Below are 25,123 nucleotides of genomic sequence, written 5' to 3'. Positions count from 1 at the left end.
AGATGATCTTTGTTCATTTAGGATAACTGTTTGTGTATTTTTTATTTTTTTCCCCCTGCAGATGACATGGAGGCCATCCCCGTTAAGCATTTTGTTAAACACATTATGGAGCTCTACAAGAACAACTTGCAAGGTTTCGCAGAGGAGTTTGAGGTACACTTTGAAACGCACTCTCGCATTGAAAAGTTTATGTATAAGTAATGGTACTTTTAGAGTTGGGTTCAGGTGGCCTTGTGCGATCGCGGTTACAAAAGTTGGTGCGCGCAAAATGGTTTGCGTTCAAGTGGCTGAATAACGTAGTGTAGTAAACACAAAGGTATAATGCAAGGACGTGGATGAGGATCTGTAAATATTTTCCTCAGACACATTAGAAAATTGAAAAAAATAACTACAATAGAAAAATTTAACTAAATAACAATATTTCAACTCACGAAACATATTAAATACAGCAACAGATCAGGACATCCATTGCTACCTGACTAGTACACTATTTATCCATCTACCTATATAAAATAAAAATAATAAATAGACCTTCAGAAAGAGGACAGCAATAATATTCCACTGCATTAGTTACCTTGGGATTGCTGCATTTTATGCAATTTATTTACCATCTAAAAAATATCCATTTGCCATCATATTACGTAGCAGTAGATTTGTTTTACTACCACACCACAAATAAACCTCACTACAGTCTGCTTGAAGCCAAACCTTTTCTTTGTGTGCTTCACACCAAGTACCAAAGTTTGAGAGACCCCTCTGCAGAACGCGTAAAAAAAAAATACAGGCTGCGTCTCGCCTTCGTGCGCATGGTTGCAAGTGTGCCTGCATCTGAACAATGGCTGGACATTATTTTATGCATGCAGCGGTGTGCAGGGTTGGTTGCTCATTTCGAGCAGATGGTTGAAAGAAAGATCACAGAGACGGAGGTTAATTAGAGAAGGTCTGTCTGCTGGTTGACTGGATGGGAACACACTTTCTGTGTAACTAGGTTAAGAAAGGAGCCAAAAGCCTCACCCCTTGAGTATTCCCTCTAATTGGGGTCACTTGATGTGAGGCCCGTGTGCGCGTCATTTTCAAATGCGCCACAATGAGGCTGTGGTGGAATTGACCATGGTATTTTTTGGGTGGGTGAACCCATTGAGGTGTAGTGAAGAAGAAAAGAAGAAGGCCGTTGTACTAAAAGCTTGAGCCGAAGTCCCCGTGGCAGTAAGCATCTGTTCTGCTGGAGCGTCCTTGACTGAGACACTGAGTCCCTGCTGGAGGTTCAGCTTTACAGTTCATCCTGAGCTCGGAGCTCCTTTTACAGACAGGAGATCTGGGGAAGAAAGAAAAGTTCCCCTTTAAAAACCGGCAGTATTACAAAGAAAATGGCTATTATTATAAAAACGCCGCTACAGTTTAAGTAGAAATAACTTCCATGCGCACAGTAATCCTGCTCGATCTTCACTCCTCGTCTATTAAAATCCGTTCCTGTCTATTTTTTCCTCTCTCCAGGAGGTCCAACGCTCTATAGCCGACCTGAAAATCACGGCAGAACATTCCAATCATCCCGACAACAAGCACAAAAACAGATACATCAACATTGTGGCCTGTGAGTCAGCTGTAAAATCTGATTATGATGTCTACTGCTGTGGAATCCAATAATGTTTTTATCCTTTTAATAATTCACACAAATATGTCAATGCTTTCCCTAGACGACCACAGCAGGGTGAAATTACGAGCTTTGGCGGGGAAGGATGCCAAACATTCGGATTACATCAACGCCAACTATGTGGATGTGAGTTTAACAGCCACTTGACACCCTTCTTTATGCAGGTCCTGCTTGGTTTTCTATTATTTATTTTTTTTTGTTTGAGCTTGAAAGGTTGTGAAATTCACCTGCTGACTTGAGTGAAATAAGAATGTGTTGTGAAAGAATTATTCACGCTGCTAATTGTTGTGGTGACAGCTTTATTTAAAATATCAATGGCGGTATCAGCCGGGCTGACAGAAATAAAAATTGGGGATTTATTAAAGATATTGATCCGTGCATAAATAAATGTCTGCTGAAGGAGTGGATTTCATGACCTACCAATGTGTCAGAAAACCAGTTATGTCAGCTGTATCAGGGGTTTGGGGGAATCGATGAAATATTGATTTCATCTTACCAGTAAACAATACTCCACCTCACTCCTGTTTCAGGGCTACAACCGGCCCAGAGCCTATATAGCTGCCCAGGGTCCTCTCAAGTCTACGTTCGAGGACTTCTGGAGGATGGTGTGGGAGCAGAACACTGGACTCATTGTCATGATCACCAACTTAGTGGAAAAAGGAAGAGTAGGTTCACCTCCATGTTTCACGGACACAAAATGCCAAGCATTTCTTTTTAGACAATGCTGAAATATCATTCGTTGTGTCTTTTCAGAGGAAATGTGACCAATACTGGCCGACAGAGAACAGCGAGCAATATGGAAATATAGTTGTGACGCTGAAGAGCACTAAAGTGCATGCCTGCTACACGCTGCGCCGTTTCCTTATAAGGAACACGAAAGTTAAAAAGGTAACGGTGAGCTGCACTCGTACTGTAACACACTGGATTCTGCCTGGGTCTGCTGAAACGTCTTAGCCAAGCGGTAAAGTCGGCAGACGTGTTTTTCCGCTGATAACGCCGTCTGATTAAAATGAAATAAATATGTTAACAGGAATTAGTCTTCCAAGTGTAACTGTTTAGGGAACCAAACGATTTGTTGGACTTATCTCTAGGCGTGACTTTGTAATAATTAAATCGCAATAAGAAAGAAATGATCCTATATTGATCCCACAGTTGGGAAAATTGTGTTCTTCGGTGCTGCCATCCATTCAAACAGTAGCAGTGAGCTGTCGCGTGCGGCGCCCAGAGAGTGTGGGTGCCCTGCTCAGGGGAACTTAAGCCATGCATGCAGATGATAAAAACAGCACTGCTTATTCACTCCATCCACACACACATTTTCCCATCTGTCCAGTGATTATACAGTCCCAAGCCTGCCTCACTAACCATTAGACAACAGATGCCAAAAGCGTCCACCTAACGAAGCCTGGAAGCAAACTGAGGACCTTAAGATGTTAAACCTAGCACACTCTCAACTGAGCTGTTTTAGCTCAGTTGATGATTGTGACTAGTAGCTCTGTATGTAGATATTTAGTGGCAAATAATGTTAAGAGTTCTTTTTGATTTTGTCTTTATGAGTGTATGAAATGCAGCTGTATGCAGCTAGGAGGATATTTAGTTAAATATGTGGTAAAACCTAATGTGTTATTAACCATATATTTAATCTTTATTTTCTGCTTATAGTCGAATATGTGTTGCAGTGATGTGTGTGTCACCTGATGCTCCGTGCGTCGTGTTCTCACCAGCGTCTGCTCTTGTGTCTCAGGGTCAGAAGGGGAATCCGAAAGGGAAGCTAAATGAGCGCATTGTGATCCAGTATCATTACACTCAGTGGCCTGACATGGGAGTACCGGAGTACACGCTTCCTGTGCTCACCTTCATCAACCGCTCATCAGCCGCTCGCACTGCAGACATGGGCCCTGTCCTGGTGCACTGCAGGTACCTCATTATTACCCAACTCCCGGGCTTAATGAGTGTTACTTATCACCGTTAGACTCATATTTGCTGAGATGGTTAAAAGCTCCCTCTAGGGGCCCGCTCACGTTGTTTTGTGCTCTGCTTTTCCAGTGCAGGCGTCGGGCGCACGGGAACGTACATTGTCATTGACAGCATGCTGCAACAGATCAAGGACAAAAGCACAGTCAGCGTCCTGGATTTTCTCAAACATATCCGCACACAACGCAACTACCTAGTCCAGACTGAGGTACGAAGCCCCGAATAATCAGTTACTTTGGGAGGCTGGATTCCTTTTGTAAAGGTCATCCCTGATTAAAGATGGATAAGAACTTATAAAAGCTATTCGGTTTGATACTCTGAGCTCAGGTAAAGGTCACAGTCTCTGCAATTTCCGTGCAGCACACAGTACAAACTGTTATACGCTCGCCAATACGGAGAACCGTATTACACCTTTAGTCTACACTGGCAGTCCTCGGGCCACACTTACTGCATGCGTTTGATTGTTTTTTAACCGATTCACGATTGAGGTTATTTCTCTGTACCTTGTTATATATATATTAGAAAGCCCGTCTATTTTCTCCCAGACAATTTTCTTTTGAATTGATGTTGTTTTTCTGGCTCCGCTTAAGCTACATGTCTTTCACACCTTCGCACCGTTGTTTAATTGTTGAAAAATTTGTACATTTAGTGAACTACTGACATGACAATTAAGCAGATGCATTGAGGAAGGTTTTCTAATTTTCACTTGATCACACAGCTGTAGTGTATTTGAAACACAATCAATTCATAGCCCTTTAGGTACATATGTTATTCATTAAAGTAGATTATATATAGTTGAATTAAATGCAGCACTTTTACTTGTAAGAGAGTTATTTGTTTTTTTATCTTAGCCGCGCTTTTATTGCATAATGTCTATCTTCACTTTTTTGTCAGTTGATTAAGAGACAGAGGTCGACCGGAAACGACCAGGATACATAAATAAACGTTTCTGCGAGTAATATTCTGTTTTCCCTCAGGAGCAGTATGTTTTCATTCACGATGCTTTGATGGAAGCCATCCTGAGCAAAGAGACGGAGGTGCCTGCCTGGCAGCTGCACAGCTATGTCAACAGCATCCTCTCGCCCAACTCAACAGGCCGCACACGGCTGGAGAAGCAGTTCAGGGTGAGTAAACCTTCTGCCAGCCTGACTGGTCCAGTTAGACGAGCTGTCACCATCTGCACCGGAGCCGTCAGCTGAATTCGAGGTGGTCTTTCGGATCTGAAGCTCGTTAGCGACATGCACTGTGGCTTTCCAGTTCCAGGCGGGAATAGATTGAGAGCGTCTCTGATGTTGGCTATAATAAAGTCGTGTCTGTCACCCCTGCTACCTTATGCAAAGCTCGATGAATGTTTCATCAAGCTCCTGTTCTTTTAACACCAGGAGAGACAAACTAATTGCTCCCACACCAAAATGTCACTTCCTCCTGAGCGTCACATGCTCATTGTTAGTGTGAAAGAATTGCCGCTAATTTCTAGATGTTAAACAACGTTATATATCTCATTTTTTTATGTTACAGTTAACCTCGGGACTGAAATCCGATTTTCTCTGCCTTCTCTCTCCCGACAGCTTCTGAGTCAGTGCAACACGCGTTTTGTGGAGTGCTTTAGTGCCCACAAAGATTGCAACAAGGAGAAGAACCGTAATTCCTCAGTGGTTCCCTGTGAGTATTCACCACAGCACACGGCAGTGGAGCCGAGGCTTAGGGGGACCAAGGTCAAGTTGAACATGTAAAGCCAGCTGTCAGCAGCAGTGTGTTTAAATTAGAAGGGTAAAACTCCATTCGTACGTCGCTGAAACAGCAGATCAAACGTGTGTTGTGTTTGGCTACTTTTACAAAAATGCTTTTAAATGACAGAAACTGAGAATCAAAACGTTCTTCTAATGTGTTTTACATTTCCCTGTGTTTCGCTCAGTGAATTATTAAAGACAATTCACGTTCCAAAATTAGAACCGATTTTCATAATCCTATAAGTTAATCTTTTCTATGCGTGCTCGGCACCCTGACAGGAGAAAAGGAGGTACTTGTTGCTATAGCAACAGCCAGGCCTGGTAATGAATGTGTGCATTATCAGTCTGTGCGATATTAGAGGGGCCTCGGTTGTGATTTTAAAGCTTGTTTTTCCATCTCTGCCTCTTTGCAGCGGAGCGAGCGAGGGTTGGACTCACCACTCTGCCTGGCATGAAGGGAACAGATTACATTAATGCCTCCTATATAATGGTACAGTGTGACAGTTAATGAATTTCATTTCTCTGCTCTCCCTGCATGGGTTGTTTTTAAGCACTTTATTGACAGGCGTCACGGTTATTTTGGATATTTTCTTAGAAAATGATGCAGCCGTACTTGTGGTGCGAGCTTTAAAAAGGTTAACGCCTCACCTCTGTCACATCAGGGCTATTACAGGAGTAATGAGTTCATCATTACCCAGCATCCTTTGCCCCACACCACCACAGACTTCTGGAGGATGATTTGGGACCACAACGCGCAAATTATTGTCATGTTGCCTGACAACCAAGGCCTGGTAAGTAATAATGAAACGTATTAATCATTTTTCTCTGGCGATGTTCCTTTGGCTCTTCTGTGGTATCTGACACGTGTGTGCATTTACACAAAAGAAGAAATGCTGACGGTGAGATGAGTGATGGGTGAAAGCGTTAGATAAATAAGGTGCGTGTGTCACTGTCCCCCGCAGGCTGAGGATGAATTCGTTTACTGGCCAAGTCGCGAAGAGGCCATGAACTGTATCGCCTTCACTGTCACACTCATCAGTAAGGACAGACTGTGCCTCTCCAACGAGGAGCAGATCATCATCCACGACTTCATCTTAGAGGCCACGCAGGTATGTGTTCCTCCTCCTACTACTTACGCGACGGGCTTATTGCTCTGACGTAGTGCAACACGAGTCAAGAGTGTAATACTTGAATAAACGTGTCACGTGTGAACGCTTGCCTTCTTTGTCTTACAGGACGACTATGTCCTGGAGGTGAGGCATTTCCAGTGTCCTAAATGGCCGAACCCCGACGCCCCTCTCAGCAGCGCCTTCGAGCTCATCAGTGTCATCAAGGAGGAAGCCATGACTCGAGATGGCCCCACCATCGTGCACGATGAGTACGTTCGCATTTACCTCCACCTTGACCTCTGTCAACACGGATGGGATTTAAGCCCGGCGCCGTTTGGTCGTCATAAAGTAATGTTTTTCCTTGAAGACCCATCCACGCATAAAGACGTACGCTGATGGCCTATCGCTTTAGTTTCCAGTTTATCATTTCAGGGGCTGGTTACCTGGGTTAATGTTTCGAAGTAGAAAAAAGAAAAAAGCCCATAAAAATATTGTTAGTTTATAAACAGAGGTAGCTCTCCACAGCTCTGTCTCATGTGCATGGGAAATGTGATAGTAGGAACCTAATTGGCGGACGGTGTTTCCATTCGGTAAACATTCGGGGAAACCGAGTGTTTGCATTTGTGTTCCTCAGGACAAATTTGAGATTAATTTTCACATTTTGCATTTGAAAGATTTTTCCTCCTATCATCGCTGCAACTCGCTCAATTTCACCTACATTACATGGTCTCTGGCTGTGTGTGTGCAGCCCTCAGGGCTTCAATCTATACTCCTGAGATCTGTGCATAAACTAGCCCAGCGCTAAACGTGTATATCCCTGTATAATGTTATCATGCTATGCTGGTCTTGTTTTTGTATCTGAATCTGGCTTTAAACGGCGTTAAACTGTCTGCCGTTAGACCTGGATGACGGGAAATAAGCTTTTAAATGCTAGGCGCCGTGCATGGCTCAGGGTCCGTAAGTGTACGGCAGCTCCGAGAATCCACAGGCCGCTACCAGGGATAAATAGAAACGGCAAAAGTCTTTTAGTAACCAGGCAACCGCAAACCCGCTTCCACACTCCAGCCAGCGTCTTTCCTGCAGACGTCAGTGTCCGCAGCACTTCAGCTGCCATTAGTGCAAGCATCAGCTATCTGAATACTCTCCATCACTCAGCTTCCTTGCGGTGAATCACACATTTCTCTGGGAGCTCTCAGAAGCAGTCACGGGCTGCATGTCTCCAAAATCTCTGCGCCCATTTGCACCGACGCGCTGCTAATGACCAGCATCCGGGATCAGTGTGGAAGTGGTTTTTTGTTCAATTCTGTCCCTTGAATCTCCGGGTTGTGTTTCGTTTTGTCTCCTCCCAGGTATGGAGCGGTGTCAGCAGGGATGCTCTGTGCCCTCACCACACTGTCCCAGCAGCTGGAGAACGAGGGGGTTGTTGACATCTATCAGGTGGCTAAGATGATCAATCTCATGAGGCCGGGAGTCTTCACTGATATAGTAAGTTTAATAGGATGCGTGTTAATGCCAGGACGGAGCAGGCTCTCCTAACGGGCAGGTGAATATTAGGCTTGTTAGGCAGCCACGAACACGACTCCAAATGAATGTTAATGTCGCCCTGTATCTGCTTAACATGTAAATTGATTTTGGATTGTTTGGCAACTTCTTTAGGTGGTAAATGTTAGTGTTTAGTTTCCAGCTGGATCTGCTGCCCCCAAGTGACCACAGTGCCTCAATTGATGCTGTTTTAAGCAACATTTAAAGCGGCATTGATCAATTTCTTGTCCCTGGTGGGCTAAAAAAGCTGGCAGATACATACTCTACATCAACCGGCATCAATAGCCTACATACATCAAACGCTCTTTTCATCCAGCAGACGTGAAGCAGCATCAGCATTCCTTCGGAGTCTTTTTTTTTTTTTTCGTCCACTGTTGTTTAAGCCCTGTTTTCTCCACCAGCTACAGACTAAGATATCTGGGGCTTTAGCTGCTAAAACGTCTGCTATTTCCTCCAGCCACTTAACTGTGTCTCTCTGACATGTGGTGCTGAACACTACAGTGGATGTGTGGCCAAACGAGTGCCTGTAGAAGTGGGTGTTAATTCTTTTTTTGGGTCCCTCAATACAGGCCATCTCTTCTTTTTTTTAACGTGTTATTCAGTCCAGTGTTTGCAAACTTGATCCAGGATGTTGACTGTTGCATAAAGCGAAGGTGATGTGCAGTGTTGACCATTTTGCTTGTCTGTGTGTGCAGGAGCAGTACCAGTACCTTTACAAAGCCATGCTCAGCCTGGTCAGTAACAGAGAGTTTGGCCTGAGCCCCATGCACATGGACACTAATGGGGTGGTGGTGATTGCGGACGAGTCGGACCCTGCAGAGAGCATGGAGTCGCTCGTCTGAGGACATTCTCACAGGCACTTAATTTGTAAAAATCCGAGAACTTTTCTGAGGCCTTTTTTGCCAGACTCTTGATTAAATGAATAACCTTATTACTTTTTATACTGATAAAGGTTTTTTGATATTTATGTTTTTGTTCTTTATTTCTTGTCTTTAAATGTTATCCTGCTGAGCGTTTGCACCTGTTTTAAGTTGACACGAGGAAAAAGCAGCTCTGTCCAGTTTGCACTATACTATCAGTGTTACTGCCTAAATCCAGTGAGTGAAAAAAAAAAAAAAGAAAAAAAGAAAAATTCACATTTCAGTCCTGGCATCACGACAAAACTTTGGACCGTTGTTGAGACAAACCGGAAGCATGAAGACCGGGATGAATTAAGGCGACGTCTCAAAACACAGCATCACATCATAACATAACACGGCCCAGCATGCATTATGTCACTTTGTCACTTCAATCAAACTAACTGTTTTCAGGCTCCGCTCCACATGCGAGAAGCTTTTTATCACATGTGAAGAGACTCATACCTGCCTATATATTATTGTCCCAGTATCTCACTGCTGTCTTGTAAAATGTACTTATGGCTTATTTTGTGTGTTACAACATCTAATGTGAACATTTATTGCTTTTTACAGGGATTTATATTGTTATATTGTTTTGTAATATATATACATATATATATATTATATCCTTAATAGCCAGCTGATGTTATTTTTCTTTTGTTTTGTACCTTTGCCTCTGTGTCCACTGGCCTTGGTGTAGATTCATAGATCTGGAGATTGTGTAGCTCAACGTGTAAAGACTACAAATCTCCGGTCATGTTATTTTTCTTTCTTTCTTTCTTTCTTTCTTTCTTTCTTTCTTTCTTTCTTTCTTTCTTTCTTTCTTTCTTTCTTCCTCTTCCGCCATTTGTTTCAGCTTTTCTAACGGTCAAAGCTTCAACTGTAAACACGTGTAATAGGTATCTGTACCAACACAATGCAATGCCTACAAAAAGTATTCACCCTGCGCAAAGATTCTCATGCTTTACTTTCGCGACATGGAATCACAGCAGACGTAATTAGGGTTAAAGTTTTGACGCTGATCGACGCGAATGCCGCGTCAACGTGAAGGATTCGTCTGACGGAGCTTAGAAATTGATCGCACAAGTATTCACTCCCTTCGAGAACACGTATAATAGAAGCACCTATGGCAGCGTTTATGAAGAGACTCGGCCCCTCAAGGACATTAACAGTAGTTGTTTCAAAGTTGTTCCTGTTCTAAAAAGAAAAAAAGAATAAAAATAAGTTTAAAAAAAAAAATGCTGCAGCTCCTGTGCAGACTGCACCAAGTTTCCTCCAGGATTTCTTTTGTATTTTCAGAGTTTTACTGCAGAGAAGCATCTTCATCAGGCCTCCTGGTGAAGATGCTATTCAGTGCCTTGGAAACGTTATTAATTCATCTCCCTGATTGGTACTTTTCAGTAAACCCATCACCAACTTCTTACAGTATTTGTCCATTTCCATAATGTAGTTTTTGGCAGGAAAACACCATCGTTACACAGAGGTGTAACCTATTATGCAGCCACTGATGTTTTGGGCCTCAGAAAAGGGAGGAATATGCGTGCAATCAGTTTTTTTTTTTGTTTTTTTTTTATGTTTAGTTTTGTTTCAAATGTCATGTTTATTTGCACTTACATGGTGAAAACTTTCTATAGGCACTGTAGTTTCTTTTCTGGGGTGGGGGGTTGATGCTTTATTTGTAACCAAAGACGTGGTTCCAGTTTGCAACATGTAAGTGGTTTTGTCCTGAGATCTATTTAATCGAACTAGAATTTAAAAATTGAAATTGTTAAATCATGCAGTACAGATTTCCAGTGTCAAAGTTGTGGATTTAACCCAAGTTAAGCATGTTTCTGTCTAGCCTCAGGAACTCACCTTCCAGTAGATAATCCGACTCTGTGATGCTCTGCTCGCATTTAGGAGAAGACAAAAAAAAGAAAAAGAAAAAAAAAGGAGTTTAAATTGTGTTTTATTTGGGCTGATATTCCGTCTCCGGATTATTTTGTGGCTATGACAACGAGCCCTCTGAAACCCTGAACGCCCCTCGCTCATTCACTCTCTCGATTGATTCATGTGTATCCTGTGATGAAGACATTTATTTTCTGGTAACATCCACTTCTCTAAAAAGGGGGAGTTTGCTTAATCCATTGAAAACTCTCCAACATTTGGAGTAAAGTCCAGATCGCCGGTCACTTAGCTCCACATCTAGGCTTTCCTTTGCAGCGACGGTGTTTGATTTCCCCGCTTTGTATGAACCGCCTATCCTCCTCCCCTCTTGTTTGATATTTCTGCTCCTCACTTAAAACACGAGTGCTGCGGCTGCGCACATTTACTTCAAAAACTGTAACCTTTGTGATCATAGAAGTTTATATTTTCATACAGATATTCGGTTTGTACAGCGGCCAATTGACGGATTGTACTTTTGTGGAACATTTATTGTCCAAATCTCCACAGCAAAATCCCAACATAGTCATAGCTGCCTCTCTGCGGTCCATGCTGGGATTTTAAACCACATTTTCCTGACATTTGCTTAATGGTCCGGGGAGCCTGTTGTGTAAGCCTCAGCCCATTTCAGCCAGGTTGTTAGTTAAGTCTATTTTGTAACTTAAAAAAAAAAGAAAAAAAAGAAGAAGAATTAAACGGTTTTGTCCATTATATCACATGTTTATATGACAGTATCATGGCAGTGTATTCCTATGATACTGTTATATACCCTATTATAGTGTAATAGTGTTATTTAATAGGTAAATTGTATTGCTATACATTAAATAAAGTCTGGCTTTGAGTGCACTACACGCTTGTATGACATGTAACTGCAGATGGATGAGTTTTGACTGATAGCAAATGAGGAACCGGTTCCTCGTGCTGCCCCCTGCTGTCACTCTGTCACCAAACTACAGTAAAGGAAGGAGTATGCCGATTGTTTTTTTTTTTTTGTTTTTTTTTCCTGATGCAAAATGTTAACCTGGCTCATCAAGATGGAGCTAATTTTGAATGCTTGATGTACGGTTGTGTAGTTAAATCACCCACAATCTATCATAATTCTGTAACTTTTGCTATTGAATAAATGTAGTGGAGTACAACGTACAATATTTACCTCTGAAATGTAATGGATTACATGTATAAAGAAGCTTAAAAAGAATACTAGAGCATCTCAAATTTGCATGAAGGTTTTTTTTTCTTTCTTTCTTTTCGTACACCACTAAAAATAAGCCAAATTAGGTGTTAGCACTTCCTCACTGCAATTTACACACAATTTACACAACCACGGGGCTACTGTGACAGAAAGAAAAGAACTACAAGGGTCTTGTTTTCTATGATTTCTTGGCGTATTTATGGACTTTAAAGTATCATCACAATGTAAAATGTTGTGTATCACGTGGCTGTTCGGCCTGTGTTGGACTGCAGACCTGTCCAGGGTGCATCCTCTTGCCCAGTGCCGGCCGGTACAAACTCCAGCTCCCTCACGACCCTCTAGACGATGAATTATCTTTGTGTTCTAGCCTGAATTATTGCTGACTACTAGAGGAAGCAACTTAAGTAGAGCGACTTTCCAGCACTGCCAAACAAACATGTACATTTGTGTGTGTGTGTGTGTGTGTGTGTAATTGTGTCTCAGGAGCTTCTAGTAAACATGACGGAGGATGCACATGTACAATAATTTTTATTTAGAGGCCACAGCTCTTGCATATTACAACTGTTGGCTTTCATAAGGCAAAAAAGCAAGAATGAATCCACCAGCTAATTCACACAGAAAACAGAAAGCGTTTTGGGGAGGGTGGGAACCCACGGGCATGCAGCGATGGCTCAGAATGCAATGTACAGCATTTTATATTTATATATATATTTATATAATATATACAAAACAACAGTGAGACCCAAACAAATGCCAGACATCTCATTCTACACAATTACAGAACAAAGACAGACCAACCTTTTTTTTTTTAATAAAAAAAATCATTTTTGCTCTTTTCTCTGTAAAAGTGCAACTCAATTAAAATAGAACCTGTTTCAAGGCCTTTTAATGTTGAAAATAAAAATAGAATCTCCCGAGTTATCAAAATGGAGCTATGAGAATATTGCATCTCTGGAGTACCCACTCGTTGAAGTTCAAAATTCCCGTTGAAGCATGTCTAATTAGTAACTGGGATGAGATCACATAGCATTGACACATGATAAAAATGCAGGTCTAGACTTACTGTTGATGTTGATAACAGTGAGTAGACAACAGTTTATTTGTAACAGCCGTAAACAAATACAGAGTTGTTGTTTTTTTTGCTTTTTTTTTTAATCGTTATTATTTTCAGTTTGAAGCAGTTGGCATTCACTTAAAAACGGACAAGACAAAGAAAAGGGTCCACACACTCATCATCACGACAATGTACCATTAATGAATGTAGAATACGACAAAGAAGCGCCATATAGGTTTGCATTGGACAGGGACACACCTATTAATCTCACTCAACATTGTCAAACAAATGGTTCTCCATATTGCTTAGTAACACATAGAAATGAATTTAGAAATGAATGAATCAAGATAGGTGCTATCTTTATGATGAAACAGCTAAATTGCCAATCATGGTTATTTTTTAACTTTTTTTTTTATTTAGATTTTCTTTAGTATAAGTACTATTTTTTTTTTATAGTTTATAGTTCCTTCATAGGCATTTTCGAGCTGACAAAGAGGTCCTAGAGTGGCTATCTGAGTTGGTACATGCATCGGTAACCAGGCTAAAGTCAAAAGTGTGAAAGAGGAAAGGGAGGAGCTGGGGTGAGGGAGGGGGCTGGAGTGTCAGTGCACGGGCTCTAGTCGTCCTCTTCGTCCTCCTCGTCGCTGTCCTTCATGGAGATGCCCTGCATGCCTCCTTCCCTCACTGAGGCGGTGGCCTCCTCCAAGGTCAGCCTGTTGCGCACCGTGTCGTACATCTTGCTGTTGAGGGTGGAGTCGAGGACGCCCTGCAGGCGGAAGTCCCGGTACTTTTTCTGCAGCGGGACAGAGATGCGTGAGCGCAGCGAGGACACGGGGAATTCTGGGCGTTTTATCAAGTCGGCAGGTGTTCATCGCCTCACCTTTGTAATCCTGATGAGGATCTTGAGCTGGTAGACGTGGAGCTGCTGATCCATGCGTTCGGTGAGCCAGGTCCCCAGCAGGTTCATGGTGGCAGTGTACCATTGCTGAAACACATAAACACAACACTCTCCAGCAAAACACACACCCACACACATGCTCAAGACACCATGACATAAAACTAACCCTTAAGACAACACGTAAACAGAGCTGCAACACATACAGTGTATAATAACATTACTGTCCGTATAATTAGGGTTTTTAAGTGTCGGTTCAATAAAGGCTTAGCACGCGGTGAGGATTAACGTTCCTTATCCTCCTTGCATTTCATGAGCCAGAATTAGAAAATCGATGCAAGTTAAAGTGGCTTTGGTAATGTAAGAATAAAGTCTAAATAAGTAATGAAGAAAAAAAAATAAATAAATCATGACCCTTAAATTCCACTCCACAGATTGCCCTCTGTCTTCATGTGGTGCTTACAACTATGACACTGTTAAATATGAATAACTAAGCCACAATCAAAGTGTAAAAGTTGAAGTAATTATTTACAAAGAGTTTAATCCCCTGGCGTATGCTGGTGCTTTGAAGTTGTCAAGCACCCCACTTAAAAGCAGACGAAAAGAGCGCTGATTAAAGTTGGGAAGATGTTACCAAATTCTGTTCCAGCGTTAACGTACATTAGCGTTGCGATGTAGTTCATATTCCTTTCTGTTGGTCGTAAACTAGATGAGATGCTCAATAGCACTCGGAGCTTTGCACGAAGACTGGCAACAGGGCAACAGATGGTCTGACGCCCCGTCTAAAGTCCTCCTGACAGCAGCTCAATGATCCCACCCATACCAACTCCAAGGAAGATACTGCAGGATGTTGCCACGAATCAACCAATACCACACAGATTAAATAACTAAGACTTGCCTGTGAGTATGAGGCTGCAAGGTGGATTTCTTTTTTTTTTAACCACACTAACCAGCTGTTTCCCTGCTCCTCAACTTTATGCTAAACTAATTATCCCCAGGTGCAGGTTTCTAATCGAGCGAATAATCACGAGTATTCATCAATGAGTATTGATTTTCCCATCTAAGTCTTGGCAAGAGAGCAAAAAAATATTTAAATACCGCTCCTTTTAATTTAAAAACCTCACTGAGGAAACAGACGTTTTTTGTTTTTCTTTGTCAAAGGGGGTCCTTTAAAATGAATAAACTCCAGGGCTGACCTATGAATATTTAACGAAACATTTAAAAATTAAACATTAAAACTGGTCCAAAGACAATACCGCAACGACAAATATAGTCACAATTTTAAAACGTTCTGAAGTGAATGGTAGCTGCTTGAATTTGGGCCTGGCTGTTTAAATTAATGTTCCCACAGACACACACACACACACACAGACACGCCACGAGTGTGACATCCGCAAACACACACACGAGCTACATTTACAGTGCCCCGAAGAGCAGGAGGAAGGAGGCATTTTGGAGGAATTTACTCAGTGCACTGATACTACAGCTGCACGGAGGGATTAAAAAAACAGCAGGAAGTCATAAAGCATTGACGGATTTATCCGTCGTGAACTGCAATTACCTTTTGAACAGGTCAAGTCAATATTTTGTAAAAGCTGCATGGCCCATCGATTACTGTATGCAATTACTTAGCCTTTGTTTATAATTTATTAAAGCGCACATGCAGAGTTGCCTTTCTTTTATTTATTTATTTGTTCGTTTCATCCCCTACACTGTGGATATAAAGCTACTATGTAGAGTTGAAATTATAGTTTAGCAAAAGAAAAATAGAATGAGAGTGAGTAAATGGTGTGCAGGCAGGGAGCGGCGGTGCTATTTTCTTGTACTTTTTCTTTTTTCTCCCGTTTGCTTTGGGGTCGTCGACTTCTTAAAGTTACAAGAGAACAGCACGCGTGTCTAATAGAAACGGTTATCATACCTCCAAGAGAAGAAGTCAACTTTAAACTTGTGAGTAGGCAGGAACGCAGAGAGGGTTTTATGAGGCCCGAATTGGAGCCGTGAGCAGTTAATTACTTTGGCTGTTGAGGATTTTTTTTTTTTTCGTTTTGCTGAGGCATTTTCTTTTTTTTTTTTTTTTTTCTGAATGCTTGAAAGTTTGAACTTGAGGCCAGATATGCAGATGCCTGTCCACTTCACAGTCGAGTTGAGCGTGCAGTGCATGCAGACCCCGCAGGTGGGTGGGTGGGTGGCTGAGTACGTGCTGAGGAAGGCTGCTCTATGTGCAAATGAGGCAGAGCTCTGAGGAGGAGGGTCATGCTAGAAGATGTACACAGGAAGATTATTTGACTCTAAAATCATGCCAACCAACATAATGTGAGAAAACAACGCAACGCAACACTAGAGATAAGTGCCACTTTTTTCTTTTTTTTTTTGTATAGAGGAGGCAGCAGGAATGGTGTTAATCAGAAAAGAGGAGATAAAAAGGATTGAAATAAATTAGTGAAAGAAAGAGAGACAAAGTAGAGCCTATGCAGCATCTAGGAACAGTGTTCACAGGCATGCAGATGAATGGATGGATGGATGGAAATGCATCAAATGAAAGAGAAAAACATGGACAACCTCGAACTAGCGCGTGGTTCGCAGCGCTAAAACTGAGACATTCACAGCTTGAGAAACCTTTCATTTAACACGACAGCGCTGAGTAGGATTTTTCTGTGCACTCTGGGGCCACACAGAGGACACGAGGGGTAGGGCTGCACATCAGAAAAAAACTGGCGACACACAGGTGAGACAGGGGAGCCGGCGTGGACCTCGGAGACAAAAGCAGAGCCACGTCACGACAGCGTCAGTCGTCAAGAACAAAAAAATATATATATTCACACCGGTCTGAGCACAAGACTCCTGCTTGTACGGGCCGACACAAAAATAGGAAGGGAGACTTCGGAGTATCTGTCAGACACGGACACTTCATATCACCGCCTCACAGAGAACTGGGAATCTGTCACACACACTCACTCACACGTGCACACACACACACGAAGCTGACACACAACCTGTAGAGACACGGGTCCGTACAAATAGTTTCTGAATGACATGAAGCACACACGTCACAGCATTATGTGTCGTTCAAATCACACATGGAGGACACATTTATGCCAATGTATCCCGTCAGGATTATGTTTGTTAAGACAGTGCTCTCCTCACTCTGAAAGACACTGGTTCCCAACTCCTTTGGCGTGTCACTCTTCACAGTTAGAGTCGCGCCTACTCATCGCGGTTTGACTCCTCATCGCAGGTGGTACAGTCTACTCTTTAAATCTTTTTTTATCCTTCTTGCGTGGCTTCATTTGAATTTCTGGAGGACGTGGGATCAGGTTCGCCTGTGGTCTAAATGTAGCGTGAGAGTGGAAGTGAAGCCATGCAAATCCCCACTGTGGGATGAATAAAGGATTATCTTATTTTATCTTAAGTGCTCTCAAGGCTGATGGCTAGAAAGGCAGAAAAACACATAATGGTAATATTTAGGACTATATCGATCTTTGATTCGATGCTGCCTTATTAAAAACGTAAAATTTTCCTTGTTTTTAAATTGTGTTTTGGGGAGTTTTTATGTGCTGACTTACGAGTCAACACACGATTGCAGGTTGCTTCATTTATGTCACTGGCCATGTTTGCATGGACATTATTTAATTATTATTTTGCCAATAATCGGAAAACGATAGCCCGGTCTGAGCGGAAATGACTCACATGACCTCTCTATTAACACAGCGGCAAGATCGGAGGGAATTTTCAATTGGACACTCCTTTAAGGATCCAGTCGATGGGAAAATATCATCGATCACTTCTCTCTCTGTGGAATAAATTGATTCTTTCTGTCCACGTTTGCCCCACGTGAGGTAAATACCAGGTGACATGATGGCTGAAGAAAGCAAACATGGCGGCAGCAACACGACGCGTGTTTGAAAAGATGAACGAAGCCGAAATCGATGCCGGCATCAGGCGGGGTTTCTTCTCCTATTGAATTAATTCAGCGCTGTCAAAGATGGGGAAAATCTTTGTCTGTATCGCGCTAACAGATTTGACGCTCTCCAACAAGAAGGAACACTTGGAGCATGTGAGAAAAGCTACATAAGGATTGATGTTTGAGGTGTGTAAATAATTATCACATCATTTTATTATTATTATTTTTTTTTTTTTTAGATTAGAATAAGTATTGTCTGTATATGTTTAGATCCTTGTTAACCTTGTTAATTTTAGATGTGAGCACTCGCTGCCGTCTGGTGCAAGGTGGCAAAGCTAAGATATTAAGAAAGCTGAGAAATCTTATTTATGTTCACGTTTTCCTCCTTCACGGTTACGCTCGTACTACCAGGGAGGTGCCCTCCACCACCAGGTTGGGAACCACTGTTCAAACAGATCAAGGGCATCTGACATGTCAGCCTCTGAGTTTGACATCATTATGTGATCCAGGCCCATCCATCAGCGCATCTTTCACCCAGCGTTTTCACTCCACACAAGATAAACTGCATGGGTGCTCCACTGTGGACTGAGGCCAAAGGCGGGCTGAGTGTCATTTATTCAGGGGGCTGACATGCTTCATGTGGAAAGTGTCTGAAAAGCAGTGATGATCTAACATAAACACGAATTGGCGTCCTGGCTTGTGAGCACTATGGGTAGTTCTGTTCTTTCCACAGAGAGCACTGCTTCAGATAATCCTTTTTGAGGATGCTTTTATGGACTCTTTGTAAATAAAAGTTTCCTTTTTTTTTTAATACACAAAGGCCCAAAAGCACTGTGGCAACGCACACCAGAATGCTGAGGGCAGCTGAGATTCAAAGAGAAAAGAGACAGATAGAGAGAAGAAAAAAGTCAAGAGAGGTAGAGGGTCAGAAAAGCCTCTTCTTCCAGGCTAAAATACATTTCCTGGTCTCAAAATGGGACTTATCCCTCCCTGCCCTGTTGTTTTGCCACATTTTGGATGGCCCCTCCCTTCTTGTGAGGAGGAGACGGCATCTTACTTACATCAAATAACCTTTCTATATACACCTCCTCATTGACCTTATCACGAAGCATATCCTGAGAGTGGCGCACAAAGGTCACATAGCCATCGGCTACGTCCATTCCAGGTTTCTGTGAAAAACAGAATCAGAACAGGGTCACGACTCAGGGGGAGGACTGAGAAATCATTGTCAGTACAACTAATTTTTGTCTTCAAACAGGCACAAAAAAAACGAGACACTCTTCATGATCAAAGGGATTTTTGCTCAGCTGTAAATACAAGCCCACAGGCAAACACAAAATTTTCAACTTACAGGTACGTCCACATATTTTGAGGCAGCTTTCACCTGAAATCAGAACAAAAGTGTCAGAATTTCAAACAAATGTGTAATTGCCATCAATATTAATATGCCTGAGTATTATTTGAAGTATTTTGATATTGCAGATCTTCTGGTGCCAACATCACCTCACTTTGAGGTGTATTCGCATTCAACAAACCCTTTAATAAAACAGGCCAAACTTCTCTCAAATGTTATATTTACAGAGACCTCAAGGTCTTGAAAGATGATATTTATTTAATCTTGTGTGCACAAGAGTGAACTAATATCTTGAGGGCACAATTTAATGACTCATGCAAACAGAACCAGGCACAACTAACCCGCTAACTCTCTGAAAGAGTCTCAGCGCTCAGAACTCTAAGGCAAATTGGTCAAATTAAACAGCGCAACTCACTAGCTTTGGGTGCTCAAAAGTTTTTCGGCGCATTAAATATTTGGCATTTTTTTCCCTTTGTTCAAGGAAAGTATATTGAACGGAGGGCCTCATCTCACCGTGAATGAAAGGAATGAGGAGAAGAGGGTGCCTTCATCGTATCTGGAGATCTTAGCCAACACTCCCTCCAGGATGGCAACAAACTAAAAAACAATGACAAACAAGTGGAATCGTCAACAATCGATTTTTGATATAAATTAGACTCCTTACACCTTTTTTTGTTTGTTGTTGATTTTTCAAGAAACACAGACCTTTGCAACCAGAAGCTGGATCATGTCTTTGACGCTCTCCTCAATCAGTTCGTCTATTTGGGAGTGGAACTGTTTCTGTAACGAGGAAAAAAGAAAGATGTCAGCAGATTTACAACACATGCAGTTCTTGTCCCAGGGGAGATATATATATACTTTTTTTTTTTTTTACCTCTTGGCCCATCTCCATAGCGCACAGTTTAGCTGATTGGTCCTTGGCATCCACCATCACGTTGAACATGGTGCATAATGTTGGAGAAATGCGGAAATCTGTGGACTTACTGCTCTTTGTCAGCTTGGACTCAAATGCCATCCTGGTGCTGCAACACAAGTGGGTCATCATTAGTATTATAAGGTGCTAAACAGTCAATATTTCCCGCAGCTTTTTTTGTCTCTACTAACGGATCTTCTCCTCATGCATAGTCACGTGAACACACACCGCTTGACGCAGCTCTCGATCATGTTGCTCGACATGAGCTTAATGCGGCTCTCGAGGTGTTTGGCGAACTCCTCCTCGGGCCAGTGCAAGTCCCTGATGAAAGTCTGGAGGGCGTCCAGCTTCCAGAAGAGGTCCTCCGACGTCCCGGAGCCATTACTGCCATCGACCCAAACACACACACACACACACACACACAGGTCAGAAGACAGAGGTCACCCTGACGGTGAGAGGGGATCGAAAGCTGGGAGAGGGTGGGGGTTGTTGTGGCAGGCGCAGAGAAGGATGCTGTTCCTCTGCACCCAAACACAGTCAAATTCTAGTCTCACCATATACTGACTGGTCCGGACGTCTGTCTCATTTCTTTTTTTTTTATTATTCATGAGCTTCTGGACAGTCAGTGTATGGGGTGAAAAGGAGCGGACAGGGTTGAGTCCAACAAATCAATAACCATGCTGCAGAGTATGATTATTGACCGGTATGTGAAGTGGCCACATGCAGGTAAAGTCACTGCAGATACAGCAGCTGATCACACTGTTTCAAGACAAAGGAGTAGGGGAATGGAGACATGAGAGAGGGCGTGAAACGAAATAAATATGCATGACCATAAACGTCTCCGAATTGACTGATCACAGGCCCTCTCTCAGCACCCATGTCCCCATGCTGGTGGGGCCCCTGGAAGAATTGCCAGACAAACCATGCAGAATATTTTTTGGGCAGCCTGAGTAGAGCTGATCGGGAAAAGTGCTACATGTGGAGCATGTAGGGACAGGAAGGAAAGGTGATGAAAACAGAGAGGGAGAGGTTTGTTTGACCTCTACGCCTTTCCACGTTATCATCTCCAATCCCAGCCACTCTGTCAACCCTCCCAATCAGACTACTAGCAGGTGGTGAAGGTCAGAGATGAACCTACAGCCAATCTACAATACGCTAAGCAGCACTAAAGCGAATGTCTGTGGAAAACAACTCTGGGGAGATACATCATTTATACAATGCAGGTCTGAACGTGGATATGTTTTCAAATGAGGAACAGGGCATACTGTTGTGTTTTTTTTTTGATTGATTTTTTTTTTTAGTAAATCCCCAATAGCCTTGGAGCTGAATATATATTTAGTTTTATTTTTGTGTTTTTTGGCCTGTATCTCCACACCTCAGCTCAACAGCATGCATGTTGAGACAAATGAGAGTTTCAGCCTCTCATTTCAGAAAGCAGAACCCCATCTACTCTAACACCTTTCAGAGTGACCTTGGCATGAACATGAACAGCATAGTTAAGCGCGAAAAGATGATGCAATTTGGATTCCCTTCATTTCCAGTCAGGAGCTGTACAGAAGAAATTTGACTGTACAATTTAAATATACGTTTTATTTTTAATCGATTACGGAGGCATCATCTTCATACCAAGTTATTCTCTGCTTGCTCAGTAAATCTAATATAAACTAGTTGAATACACACTCAGAGTCATATATAGCAGCCATCCATGACGGGGTAGAAAAGCTAGGCATTTGTGGAAGGTTAACTGCTAGTCCTGCTACTGGCACTGGCAGATTTGGTACTTTGGGAATTTGGAGGTTCACATTTGGTAGATTCACATTGGGCAGATTACTTGTTAAACTCCTGCAGAAAAGACAGACAAAAAGAAAAAAAGAATCCATAACAGTGGTGTGGGAGCTGCGGAAAGCCATGTAACACTCATCATCAAAGTAAAGTCAGAAAACAGGCGAACACAGGAAGTGGCACACATAAACGAGACGGTAACTGTCCAAGACGCACATTATACAAAAATACCTACGAAGAGTAAAAGAGCGCTAGACTCAGGATGAACACATACATTGTATTAAGTGCAGTGAGAGGGAGAAGCAAAGTAAAGAATGAGCACACATAAACGCCAGGAAACATAACTTTTACCTTAATAAATCTTAAATACAATCTTTGCAATAAGGAAAAAAAAATGTTTTGTGTTAAAGCCACAAAAAGAAAAAAATAATCATAACAGCAACATAAGAGACCAGAGGCCCTTTGTTTCTGGTAACACGTCAAAGCACACATTATGAAGGTTAGTCCACAAACAAAACAACTGAAATATTACGTGTTGCCCTGACCCCAATGTGTCACAGAGGAATTGGTAAGACCCACACATTAATCAAAGACTATTTTCAGAATAAATAACCTATTTCTTTCACTGAAAAAATAGGTTATTCAGCCCACTCTTGGCTCATTCTTTAAAAGTGAACCTACAGGAAGCTTGGGTGAACATCATAGCTGCTCACAGATTTGTCAGCCTCCGCACAGTCAGTGTGTCATCTGACTATAAAAGCCTTGCATCTTCAACCATCCCATAGCCTAGCTACAACGACAGAGGCTCCTTACTTTACAGGCTCCCAGGACTCTCTTTCAAAGCCTTTGTGAATTGACTGTGCGATGGAGGACTCCATCAGATCCACATATCTAACCACCAGAGGAGCATACAGATCCTGAAGGTGTTTGTGGAACTTTCCATTGCACAGATGATCTAAGGAGAGGCAGTGACAGAGAGGTTTTAGTATCGTGGGGCTTAGATGAAAACACCCAAAGTACGAGACAGGCGCACGGGCTTACAGTCCATCCGGAGGAAGTCGTTGAGCAGCTGGAAAAGAGGGAAGCTGTCCCAGCTCTCTGGGGACTGGATCTCCAGAGCGGCATCCATGTCGATGGCGTAGAGGGCCAGGAAGTTTTCTGCGTGCTCCACCATGAGGTCGGTCCACCATGCAAAAGCCTAGAGACACAGCAGGAAAGTGGAACGGTAAACAAAGCCTCCTGTAGTTTACAGACTATGGAGAGAAAGGAAGGAATAACAATAATGCTGCTTATTGTTCTCAAAAGGAAATACCACTGGATTCATGTTTACTTTATGTATGCTTGTGTATTTTAAAGGAAATGTTTGACATGTTCCAAAATGAACCTATGCGTTCTTCAAAGTACTTGATAATGTGCTTTAAATATGAAGCTAGAACAGTCACGTTACCTTAGCATAAAGACTTGAAACAAAGGGAAACAGCTAACCTAGCTTTAACCAATGACAGAACGATATCTACCAGCACCTTTAATACTGACTACTTACTTAATTCATACAAAACAAAACAACAAAAACTAATTGTGTGTGTGTGTGTAACAAGTCATGTGGTGTAGCTATTTCTTGGCCCTGTGCAAGGACTCCCCAGAGTCACAAGACACAAAGTTAGACAAAACGCCATTGCATCTTACCAAGAAATAGTCTTGTAACATAACCATACATAACAATAACAAGATACAGCAGTGTGAGCTTTAGAGGTGCTAGACTGTTTGACCTTTGGACATCAAACTACCTGTTTTTCCAGTTGTTCCAGTCTTAATGCTAAGCTAACTGTGTTCCACGTTGAGAACTGGATTAAGCATCTTCCTGTCTAGCTCAATGCAAGAAAGGAAATAAGTTCAGTTCTTAATATGTCCAACTATTACCGTAAGGACCTGTAGGTTTTCTGTTGTCTTCCTTTAAGAGACACTTATCTGCGTGTACTCTCAAATAACTGGGTATTTCCTTCCATTCACTTAGAAAATGACATCCTGTCACACGTGTATGTTCGTGTGCTCTGTGTGTTGGTTTCCCATCGCACACATCGAGATCAAATCCACTGCTCTTGTTCATGAGAATTTAAGAGTGGGATTAATCTTAAGGCCAAGCTATCTTTAGCAAAAGTTTAAGGCTGCGTGGCCGTGCCTTCTTACGCCAGTGGCAGTATCTGTGCATCTGAGCAAAAATTCTTCTCTCATGCAAACGTGGCTCTCCCTGCATGCGTCTCTCCCAAGCTTAGAGATCAGGGAGTCCACCATTCACATCGCCAACAAACCCGTAGCCCACTGGATGTGAATGTGACTCATGCACATCTTCCGCTAGGCACACCAAAGACTGCAGCACGCAGCATCTCTGGTGTAGATGTACGTCTGTTCCAATTAGTTAAGTGAGTCCCGGAGATTCAGCTGCGCGTTTTCTAGCACAGTCAGGACTTCATCGCCCTTTGACAGCAGAAGGTTGCTTTGCTGGCAGTCTTGGCTTGGCTTATGTGCTTATCATTCAGATTAACGTGTTGCCAAGTTCAATAGCTGAAGCTTAATCTTTTCAAATTATGCTGCATGCTTTATTTAACCTTTATTTAATCAAATCATTTTCCCACCTAACTTAACCACCACAGCGGCAGTCTAAACCTTACTTACCTGCCTACTTACCTGACCCACAATTTAATAAGCATGATAGTTCTAATGTTAGAGAAACAGGCAGCAAACAGACAGTGCTCTTCTCCATCACATTCAAGGAGGGATATTCTTATAACAGTTAAAGGGGGGGAGGGGGGGACGGTAAAAGTGTCCAGCAGGAGAAGGAAGGGAACACAGGCAAAGGTCACCAGGCGGAGAAGCCTCCAACCTTTGATGGTAGTTAGGGGACACATACAGGATCCTGAGAACTCTATAGCAGACCCAGGGTTCAGCCACACATACTCTAATGCTGAATCAATGCACACGTGTCATTAATCCTGGGGGGGTGTACTGATGCTGAGGGGGGATTCATCTACGGGGCATGCAAAGAGCACTATGGGAGTTTCTCATTCAACTGGACCACATACCTCTTTTCCCTGCTTGGACAGTCACCAATCATATGACAGTGAGAACACAGGAAGATGTACAAGAACAATAATGTATTTTTGAGGCATTTTTACTTTTTTTTTTTGATAGGGTTCATATAACTAAGAATAG

The 25,123-nt window shown here is 42.4% G+C and overlaps 2 protein-coding genes across 17 annotated transcripts in view; one reads left to right on the top strand and one right to left on the bottom strand.

Annotated features, from left to right (window-relative positions):
* The window catches only part of ca16b (carbonic anhydrase XVI b), a 101,032-nt gene extending 88,991 nt beyond the window's left edge, over positions 1 to 12,041 (top strand). The window contains exons 15-29 of the mRNA XM_047582555.1: positions 62 to 153; positions 1,495 to 1,591; positions 1,695 to 1,777; positions 2,182 to 2,316; positions 2,405 to 2,539; positions 3,393 to 3,565; positions 3,695 to 3,830; positions 4,600 to 4,746; positions 5,191 to 5,284; positions 5,766 to 5,842; positions 6,015 to 6,143; positions 6,315 to 6,461; positions 6,588 to 6,730; positions 7,811 to 7,946; positions 8,699 to 12,041. Of these exons, the coding sequence (XP_047438511.1) occupies positions 62 to 153; positions 1,495 to 1,591; positions 1,695 to 1,777; positions 2,182 to 2,316; positions 2,405 to 2,539; positions 3,393 to 3,565; positions 3,695 to 3,830; positions 4,600 to 4,746; positions 5,191 to 5,284; positions 5,766 to 5,842; positions 6,015 to 6,143; positions 6,315 to 6,461; positions 6,588 to 6,730; positions 7,811 to 7,946; positions 8,699 to 8,845 (1,871 nt within the window). The 3' untranslated portion in view covers positions 8,846 to 12,041. The remainder of the gene's footprint in view (positions 1 to 61; positions 154 to 1,494; positions 1,592 to 1,694; positions 1,778 to 2,181; positions 2,317 to 2,404; positions 2,540 to 3,392; positions 3,566 to 3,694; positions 3,831 to 4,599; positions 4,747 to 5,190; positions 5,285 to 5,765; positions 5,843 to 6,014; positions 6,144 to 6,314; positions 6,462 to 6,587; positions 6,731 to 7,810; positions 7,947 to 8,698) is intronic.
* A 482-nt stretch (positions 12,042 to 12,523) lies between these two features.
* Positions 12,524 to 25,123, bottom strand: part of cadpsb (Ca2+-dependent activator protein for secretion b) — a 63,161-nt gene continuing 50,561 nt past the window's right edge. For 6 of the 16 annotated variants that reach the window (XM_047582558.1, XM_047582561.1, XM_047582562.1 and 3 more), the window contains 11 exons: positions 22,955 to 23,111; positions 22,727 to 22,868; positions 21,812 to 21,973; positions 20,360 to 20,515; positions 20,093 to 20,240; positions 19,924 to 19,998; positions 19,732 to 19,815; positions 19,216 to 19,248; positions 18,926 to 19,033; positions 13,949 to 14,053; positions 12,524 to 13,861 (listed from right to left, as the gene is read on the bottom strand). In XM_047582558.1, coding sequence (XP_047438514.1) covers positions 13,685 to 13,861; positions 13,949 to 14,053; positions 18,926 to 19,033; positions 19,216 to 19,248; positions 19,732 to 19,815; positions 19,924 to 19,998; positions 20,093 to 20,240; positions 20,360 to 20,515; positions 21,812 to 21,973; positions 22,727 to 22,868; positions 22,955 to 23,111 — 1,347 coding nt within the window. In that variant the 3' untranslated portion in view covers positions 12,524 to 13,684. Of the gene's footprint in view, positions 13,862 to 13,948; positions 14,054 to 18,925; positions 19,034 to 19,215; positions 19,249 to 19,731; positions 19,816 to 19,923; positions 19,999 to 20,092; positions 20,241 to 20,359; positions 20,516 to 21,811; positions 21,974 to 22,726; positions 22,869 to 22,954; positions 23,112 to 24,993; positions 25,003 to 25,123 lie in introns of all 16 variants that reach the window. The other 10 variants (XM_047582556.1, XM_047582560.1, XM_047582564.1 and 7 more) reach the window with 3 other exon arrangements.

The sequence above is a fragment of the Mugil cephalus genome, chromosome 4, assembly GCF_022458985.1.
Source record: "Mugil cephalus isolate CIBA_MC_2020 chromosome 4, CIBA_Mcephalus_1.1, whole genome shotgun sequence".
Lineage (NCBI taxonomy): Eukaryota > Metazoa > Chordata > Actinopteri > Mugiliformes > Mugilidae > Mugil > Mugil cephalus.
This window is presented reverse-complemented; position numbering and strand designations above follow the sequence as displayed.